The sequence below is a fragment of the Paramisgurnus dabryanus genome, chromosome 13, assembly GCF_030506205.2.
Source record: "Paramisgurnus dabryanus chromosome 13, PD_genome_1.1, whole genome shotgun sequence".
Classification (NCBI taxonomy): Eukaryota; Metazoa; Chordata; class Actinopteri; order Cypriniformes; family Cobitidae; genus Paramisgurnus; species Paramisgurnus dabryanus.
Genome location: NC_133349.1, coordinates 2,208,192 through 2,217,331, shown reverse-complemented (window position 1 = coordinate 2,217,331; position 9,140 = coordinate 2,208,192). Strand labels below are relative to the sequence as shown.

At 34.6% G+C, this 9,140-nt stretch overlaps 2 protein-coding genes across 3 annotated transcripts; both read left to right on the top strand.

Annotated features, from left to right (window-relative positions):
* On the top strand, nt 1-4,457 carry LOC135789228 (uncharacterized). 2 transcript variants are annotated; one of them, XM_065298964.2, is made up of 3 exons: nt 1-273; nt 1,265-1,399; nt 2,186-4,457. In XM_065298964.2, the coding sequence occupies exons 2-3, from the start codon at nt 1,330-1,332 to the stop codon at nt 3,610-3,612; spliced, it is 1,497 nt and encodes a 498-aa protein (XP_065155036.1). In that variant the 5' UTR covers nt 1-273; nt 1,265-1,329; the 3' UTR covers nt 3,613-4,457. The 2 variants fall into 2 exon arrangements, with proteins under 2 accessions (XP_065155036.1, XP_065155035.1); XM_065298963.2 differs by having other exon boundaries at nt 1-358.
* Nucleotides 4,458-4,852: 395 nt separating this feature from the next.
* Nucleotides 4,853-8,008, top strand: LOC135789230 (uncharacterized). The gene is made up of 3 exons (XM_065298967.1): nt 4,853-5,056; nt 5,309-5,465; nt 5,672-8,008. Exons 2-3 carry the CDS (start codon nt 5,390-5,392, stop codon nt 6,865-6,867), a joined length of 1,272 nt encoding a protein of 423 aa, XP_065155039.1. The 5' UTR covers nt 4,853-5,056; nt 5,309-5,389; the 3' UTR covers nt 6,868-8,008.
* The last annotated feature ends 1,132 nt before the right edge of the window (nt 8,009-9,140 follow it).

The following is a 9,140-nucleotide window of genomic DNA, read 5'->3' as shown; positions in this document are numbered from 1 at the left end:
AGGTGCGCTCCCTGCGCTGCCGTTTGTGTGAGACCACTACAACAATACAAAATACTTTTTGGGATAGCTAAATATTTAAACAGAAGAGATTGTTCGACTTTATTGAAACCGTGTTAAATAACTTTAAAGGATTGTAATAGTTTTGTAAAGTATTAAGTGTTCCACGAGGTATGGAACAAAGGACAACAAAGGACTTCACATTGTTGCTGACTTTTTGGTTCCGCTAAAAAAAAACTTTTTGGTTCCGCTCAACGAAACTCAAGATTTCCTCAGGTGTTGTGGAAAATAATGCTTCTGTTGGTTTGTTGATGGCGAAATTTCTGAGTTTTTTTTGTTAACATCACCGGAAGAAGCATAGGTACCTTTTCGTTTTCAGTCACCACTTTTCATGTTTAACTATTGGCCGTGCGAGCTCGCCAAACTCTGTAGTTTGTAAAATTGTCTTTGTTTTTGCTGAAGTTGAGTAAAGACGTTCTTGAAATTGTAAAGACATTTAGTTTAATTGCTAAACTACAAGTGAACGAAAATTTAATACATTTGAACGACGACCACGGGAGTTTTACCTCCACCAAAATCTGCTTGAATGCCAGTGGCTTCTGTGCGTAAGATGCCATGCCACTTTATGTTAAAACTGCTACTGGTTGAATGGACAAAGACATGTAGTAGATGTCTTTATATATAGATTGAATAAAGAGTGTTGTTTGGTGTAATTAGTGGTTTGTTTTTATATATATCTGACTTTTCAGAAGTGGAATATGTAGAGGATATGGCAAACAGCTTATCCTGAACGATTCAAGTCAATATCTCAAAAATGTAAAAAGTTTTAGCAAAAAACTTCATAATTTTCATGATTCGGTCACACATTTTCTTGAATTTTAATGGAAAACATGGGACAAAATAAAGTGGTAAATTTTCGAGTTTCAAATGGCCAGTATTTTGTTATTCTTGAACCCATAAACATGATCTTGGTCTCATTTAAAAGCTTTTTTCAAGCTATTTCTATCTGAACAACTAGTTTTAGCATTTAACCATTTTAGCAACATATTAAGTGGGTCATGTATTTTTTTTTATAGCTTAACATGAATTTAAAGAAATGTTGCTTCTTTTCCATACAGTTCTTTACTTTTGCAGTTAAATATTTGATGATGTTTGTAAAACTGAACAGGGTCATAACTTGTAAGACATGGGAAATACAGTTACAAATGTACTTTGTTTTTGTTTTTTTCATTTAAAATGGTCAGATATTGTATGTTTATGTGAACAGACACCTTGTGAAGAGGACCAATCATCAGCTGCTGTCACGACACATTCAGCTCCTCTACTGTTGTAATGATGGAGTGTGTTAAAACTGACCCTGAATCATTCACTATAACACCTCAGCATACTGAAGAACAAACAGGTTTGTGTTCAATCTTATTGACTGATAAATAACAAAGTTCAGGAGATTGAGTTTTTGGCTAGTGATAGGCTGATTGTATTCAATATTTGGATTTTTCATTATTATCGGCATCGGCCGATAAATCTTTTCAATCAGCCAGGAAATTTCTCCATTACTTGAATTTGATGTTTTTAAAGAAAAGACACTCAGTGTCACTTGATGTAAAGCAATTTTTGGGTGTGTTCTTTAAAAGCAAATGAGCAGATCTCTGAACTAAATGGCTGTGCTGTGGTTGGATAGTGCAGATTAAGGGGCGGTATTATTCCCTTCTGACATCACAAGGGGAGACAAATTTCAAGTTTCAGTTTACCAAAACTAAGGGACTGGGATGATCTTTTACACATTTTCTGGGTTGATAGAAGCACTGGTGACCCAATTATACATTTTCATGATATGTCCCCACTTTAAGTACTTTAAAAGGGTATATGTATAAATGTTATGCATAACAAATGTTTATTTAGTTTCAACAATTTTCTGTTTACTGTAATAACATTTGACTTATATCGGCATCTATCATTAAAAAAAAAGCATTTGGGTCGACCACTATTTTCGGCTCTGGTTAAAACTTTATTAGAGCCGTACAATATTATAATGAGGAATTTGCTGCAAATGATGATAAAACAGAAAGACAGTCATCTTAATTTTTGTTTTAATAGACATAATTGGGGGTTTTTTTGCATTTTGAGATTAAAATGAGAATTATTTTTTTTGATAATTTAATTTCACATCAATTTTTATATATTATAGGCCTGACGGGAGTGAAAGTGGAAGATCAACAACAAAATGAAATGGAGGATGAACATCAGCACCACAATTTCATATGTGAAGAAAATTCATTCAGTTGCTCACAAAATGTTGAGAATTCACCTCAAGAAAGAAAAGAAGCCAAAATCTCAAAGAGTTTTCCACAGAAGACTCGCACTGGAAAAATACCATACACCTGTTCTCAGTGTGGAAAATGTTTTAAACAAAAACGATATCTTAATCATCACTTAAAGTGTCATACTGAAGAAAGACCATACACCTGCTATCAGTGTGGAAAATGTTTTAAACGAAAAGAAAGTCTTAATGCTCACATAAAGTCTCACAGTACAGAAAGGCCATACAGCTGCCCTCAGTGTGGTAAATGTTTTAAACGAAAAGGAGCTCTTAATGATCACCTAAAGACTCACACTGGAGAAATGCCATACAGCTGCCATCACTGTGAGAAGGCTTACAAACAAAAACGACACCTTAAGGCACATCTGGTCAGTCATGGAGATGGGAAACCCTTTGTATGCCCTCAGTGCGATAAGACTTACATAAGTAAAAACAGCCTTAAGGAACATTTAGTAAGTCACAGTGTTGAGAGACCATTTGAATGCCCTCAGTGTGGTCAATGTTTTAAACAAAAAGGAGCTCTTAATGCTCACATGATGTCTCACACTGGAGAAACGCCGTACTGCTGCCCTCAGTGTGGAAAGACTTACAATAATAAAAAACAGCTTAAGCAACATTTTGTCATTCATAGAGATGACAGACCTTTTGCATGTCCTCAGTGCGATAAGACTTGGATGAGTAAAAATCACCTAAACGATCATTTAGCAAGTCACAGTGTTGAGAGGCCATTTGAATGCCTTCAGTGTGGTAAATGTTTTAAACGACAAGGAGCTCTTAAATCTCACGCCATGTCTCACACAGAAGAAAGGCCATACAGCTGCAATCAGTGTGAGAAGGCTTACAAACATAAAAGAGACCTTAAGGAACATCTGGTCAGTCATGAAGATGGGAGACTCTTTGTATGCCCTCAGTGCGATAAGACTTGCTTAAGTAAAAACAGCCTTAAGGATCATTTAATAAGTCACAGTGTTGTGAGACCATTTGAATGCCTTCAGTGTGGTAAATGTTTTAAACGACAAGGAACTCTTAATGCTCACATAAAGACTCACAATGAAGAAAGGCCATACTGCTGCCCTCAGTGTGGAAAGACTTACAAAAATAAATTCCACCTTAAGGAACATCTGGTCAGTCACATAGTTGACAGACCTTTTGCATGTCCTCAGCGCGATAAGACTTGCGTAAGTAAAAACAACCTTAAGGAACAATTATTAAGTGACAGTGTTGAGAGGCCATTTGAATGCCTGACTGTGGTAAATATTGTAAACATAAAAGATATTATCTTAATTTCCACCTAAAGTATCACACTGGAGAAAGATCATTCACCTGCCCTCAGTGTAAAAAGACTTTTCAACAAAAGGGAACATCTGGTCAGTCACATAGACGAGAGACCCTTTGCATGCCCTCAAAAGTTTGTTTCGATAGGATTGCTAAGGAGACACCAGAAGACGCATAAAACATAAAAAGTTGTGACTTATCTCCGTGTGGAAATGCCTTCCTGAGAGCCGGAGACCTGGAGTGGAACCAAATTCTGGAGAAATTTCCTAAAAAGTGCTCACATTGTTTCAACTACAAACTTACAGAGAAAAGCGCTGGCTGCAAAAAGTGAACAAAGATCAACATCAATTTTCAGATCCACTACTCAAAAATATATTTTTAAAGCATTACATCAAGTGCTGAAATGTGTTTCTGTAGCTCAGCTCGTAGAGCGTTGCGTTAGCAGCAGTGCAAAAGATATTTGGTTCAATACCAGGAACACCTGATGAAATGTATTGTAACTTTCGTTGGATAAAAGCGTCAGCCAAATTGATTCAAATGTAAATGTTTTTTCATGTTGGAGTAGCAGAACTGTTTACTCATTAGGGGTAATTTGCAGGGGCGTTGCACAAGATCTCGGGCCCTATGCATAGGCAGTCCTGATGGGCCCCCATGCCCCACCCCATAATATACTCCAGACTTTTCAAGGGCCCTCTCTTCCTTTGGGGCCCTGGAAATCAGTACTGGTTTTATCCCCAGTCCGACACCCCTGGTAATTTGTTAAAAAATGCTAACAACAGTCTATATCTCCATCCATATTCTTAAAATCTATATTTTGTTTATCATGGATATGAAAGCAAGAGAACTATACATATTTGTGTCTGAAGTGAGATTATTAAAGAAATCTTTTTCCAAAAACAGAACATTTCTGTCATTATTGACTTATAAGCCAGGACTGCACATGTTAGATGTCTTCATGATTCACAGCTTTCCATTGTTAACTCAACACTATAGTTGAAAACATAATTTTGTGAATATGATTATTTTTAAACTTTAATTGTGATTAAGACGCAGTGTCATTTTATTAGTACATTCTGTATTGCAATCGTTTAACAAATGTGGGATATTTAACCTTGAATATATTTATTTTACCTATAGATTCATGTTTTTTATATTTCCTTTGATAATGTTTGTTCATTGATTTCCTTGCATTTCATGAGCAGAGATTACAGGGGCTTTTATTTTGCTTCTTGTAGCTGGGCGTGCAGTGACGTCATAAGATGCGCGCTCAGTGCGCTGCTACTCGGCTGTGGGAAGATTGATGTGTGTGTGAGGCGAATCAAACGATACATAATTTGCGAACTATTTAAACATTATTGAAGATATGTTAAATAATATTACATTATTGTGATACTTTTTTGTAAATTACTGAGCGTTCAACAAGGCAAGAAACAAAGAGATTTACTTCACTTTTAAGCCGTTCAGGTAACTTATGTATTTAAACCTGTAACATTAGATGAGCTTTGCATAGATTTTAAGAATATACATGTTCCTCTTTTTTTTTTATATATATATAAATTTATTTTCTTTAGCAGATGAATAATTGCTGTTGTATGTACATTTTAATGTGGTCATAATAACTTGTAAGACACGGGAGATACAGTTACAAATGTACTTTTGATTTTTCATTTGAAGATAGATATTGAGATTACAGATGTTGTATATTTGTGTGAACAGACATCAGTTGATCTATAAATACTGTGAAGAGGACCAATAAGCAGCTGCTGTCACAACACATTCAGCTCCTTTACTGTTTTAATGATGGAGTGTGTTAAAGAAGAGACTGATCCTGAATCATTCACAATAACACCTCAACATACTGAAGAACAAACAGGTTTGTGTTCAATCTTAATGACTGATAAAGTTTCAGGATAAAGTTTCTGCCTTTGGTTATAAAGTCAGAAAGAGAGTTGAAATGACAGCACATAATTTTAATAGACCACCATCACAATATATATATATATATATATGCATTTGTGATTAAATTGAGTACATTTTTTGTTAATTTAATGTAACAGTAATTTGTTTATTTTTGTTTAGGCATGACGGTAGTGAAAGAGGAAGATCAACAACAAAATGAAATGGAGGATGAACATCATCAACACCATTTTATAAGTGAAGAAAATTCATTTGGTTGCTCACAAACTGTTGAGAATTCACCACAAGAAAAAGCAGAAACCAAAATCTCAAAGAGTTTTCCACAGAGAGGACATTTAAATGTTCACATAAAGACTCACACAGAAGAAATGTCATACACCTGTTCTCAGTGTGGAAAATGTTTTAAACGAAAACGAAATCTTAATGTTCACTTAAAGTGTCACACTACAGAAATGCCATACAGCTGCCCTCAGTGTGGTAAATGTTTTAAACAAAAACGAAATCTTAAGGCTCACCTAAAGTCTCACACTACAGAAAGGCCATACAGCTGCCCTCAATGTGGTAAATATTTTAAACACAAAGGAAATTTTAAAGTTCACGTAAAGTCTCACATTGAAGAAAGGCCATACAGCTGCCATCAGTGTGGAAAGGCTTACAAACATAACAGATGCCTTAAGGAACATCTGATCAGTCACGGAGATGAGAGACCCTTTGTATGTCCTCAGTGCGATAAGACTTGCGTAAGTAAAAACAACCTTAAGGAACATTTAATAAGTCACAGTGTTGAGAGACCCTTTGAATGCCCTCACTGTGGAAAATGTTTTAAACAAAAAGGAGCTCTTAAATCTCACTTAAAGATCCACAGTGAAGAACGGCCATACAGCTGCCCTCAGTGTAGAAAGACTTACAAACATAAATTCTACCTTAACAAACATCTAGTCAGTCACAGAGATGTGATGCCCGTTATGTTCCCTCAGTGCGATAAGAGTTCTTTACGAAAGCAATGTCTCACTGTCTACACTTGTCCTCACTGTGGAAAGAATTTAGCATCAAAAGCAGATCTAGAGAATCACATACGAGTTCACTCTGGAGAAAAACCTTTCATGTGCCCGCAGTGTGACAAGAGTTTTACACAACGAAGAACTCTTAGGCAACACATACAAATTCATACAGGTGAGAAGCCTTGCCATCGTGCCATCTCATGCCATCTATGTGGTAAGAGTTACGCACATAAACGAAGTCTCAAATATCATCTGCTGTTTCACTCCAATGAAAGGCCGTTTACCTGCGATCAGTGCTATCGAAAGTTTGTTTCAGCTACACATCTAAAGAGACACCAGAAGACACATAAAACATAAAAAGTTGTGACTTATCATTGTGTGGAAATGACTTTCTGAGAGCAGGAGACCTGGAGCGGGACCAAAAGATCTGGAGAATATCCCTAAAGTGCTCACAATGACCATGTTTACATAATTCAATTATAATGGGATTTTGACAATATACTTTACCTCATGTAAACACAACACTTTGATAAAAATAATGCTATTAAGCTCATAATCGCAGTAAGTATAATCATATTCTACGTGGTGGCGTAGTTTGGCGCAAATTCATTTTAAACGTGACATTAGGGTGTTTTTACTGAACTCTCTCAACACAAACCAGGCATATGCCTTAGTTTAATTAGGAAATATAACTATTTTTAACAAACATGCCTTACTAAAAACATTACTTGTATACACTTTGATGCAAAACAAAGGGCACTGATGCATTTTAAGATATGTCTGTGCATTTTTTTTTCAGTTTGACAGCTCTTACATTTATTTTAGTCTTGGAGTAGTCTAATCCCTGTTCGGGAAACCACCCCTATATTTGAGTTTATCATTTGTCTGTGCATTAAGTTATGTGTGAATTCCTAAAATAAAAACTGCTTGTAAACAGGAGTAAAGAGGATAGCTTCAGTTATTTAAAGTTCTTATTGCTATTAAGTCCTTACTCTGATTATTGGAAATTATTGCATTATTGGTCTACATGTAAACGTAGTCATTGTTACAGCTATGGACTTGAATAGAAAAGCACTCATTGCAAAGATTGAGCAAAGATCAGCTTCAGTCTTCAGATCTACTTCATTACATTGACTCTGTGGTGAAATGAGCTGCCATCCATCACCTGATCATCGTCCATGACCACTTAATCCTTCAAAAAACATTTGAAGTCAAAACTCTTCTGCATTCATTGTAGTATACACTTATTTACATATTTTCACTTTAAAATATTTTTGAAAAAAGATTATTTATAAACCTCTCCTTCATACTGTTTACTTCTAGCGTCAACACTATACTTATAAGCATAACAAAGTATGATTCTTGTTGGCTTTTTAGAAAAAAATGTTAAATACTACCCCATTTGTAAACTACTTTGGATAAAAGTGTCTGCTAAATAAATAATACAATTTAATAAATGATCTGATGAGTTAAATCAGGTGTTAGATGAAGGCGATGAGTTGAGTATCACTGAATTACAGAATCTGAAAGATTAAAAGCTATCATAATAATAATGCGCTGTGCACTGTATTTTAATGTTTTAATTGTAGATATTGTAGTGTAAGCCTACAAGCAAAATGTAAGTATACTTTGGGCTTCATGTAGCACTCAACTATTCTTCTCTAAATAATTTTATCTATACATACATGATGTGCCCTGGCTCTTTCATGGGTTATCTGAAAAATTAGTTATTTGTTTCTGAATCATTCTGCACTAGTGGTCATGTTTATAAACATTATATATATATATATATATATATTGCAATATTCAAAGATATACTTTATTTCACTGTATTTTTGTGAAATAGTTTGCAGAAAGTGTGATATATTTTGTTATCTGTAATTAATTGCGATTAAGACGCAGTATCACTTATTAGGTAGATACTGAAATGCAATTGTTTGACAAATGTGAGATATTTTATCTTGAATATATTTATTTTACCTATACATTCATCTTTTGTATATTCTTATTTATTTTATATTGGTGTAGTAGATGATTGTTTATTAATTTTCTTGCATTTCACGAATTTTAGATAGATTGATTTAAGGAACTTTTATTTTGCTTATTGGAGCCTGTCGCGCAGTGACGTCATAAGAGGTGGGCTTCTGAGCAGTCGCTTGTGTGCGATTCCAACGATATAAAATAATGTCTTACTTTTTTAACAACTAAATATTTACATTTGAGCATTTAGCAGACGCTTTTATCTAAAGCGAGTTACAAAGATAAGTAAACAATCAAGCGATTTGTCACGGGGCAATAATACAAGAGGTGCAAGTTGTAATACAAGTTTACACGATTCCGATATATATATAGAGAGAGATAATTGTGGTACTTTATAGGACTAAGCGTTTCACAAGAAAAAAAATTGATTTATTTATTTTTAAGCCGTTCAGGTATGTATGTTTATTTAAATCTGTCACACACACACACACACACGCGCGCGCGCATTCATGTATGTATTTAAGAAACTTTACATGTATATATATATATTTATTCATATTTGTATATATTCTATATAAATTTAAAAAAAATTATATGCAAATAAAAATGTTCTAAAATGTATATATGTACGTGAGTGTGTTTAAATATAC

Excerpts from the sequence above, each read along its gene's own strand:
- LOC135789228 (XM_065298964.2), top strand. The coding sequence starts at position 1,330 with ATGATGGAGTGTGTTAAAACTGACCCTGAATCATTCACTATAACACCT. Across the intron at positions 1,400-2,185 it reads GCATACTGAAGAACAAACAG|GCCTGACGGGAGTGAAAGTG; the intron begins GTTTGTGTTCAA and ends TATATATTATAG.
- LOC135789230 (XM_065298967.1), top strand. The coding sequence starts at position 5,390 with ATGATGGAGTGTGTTAAAGAAGAGACTGATCCTGAATCATTCACAATA. Across the intron at positions 5,466-5,671 it reads ACATACTGAAGAACAAACAG|GCATGACGGTAGTGAAAGAG; the intron begins GTTTGTGTTCAA and ends ATTTTTGTTTAG.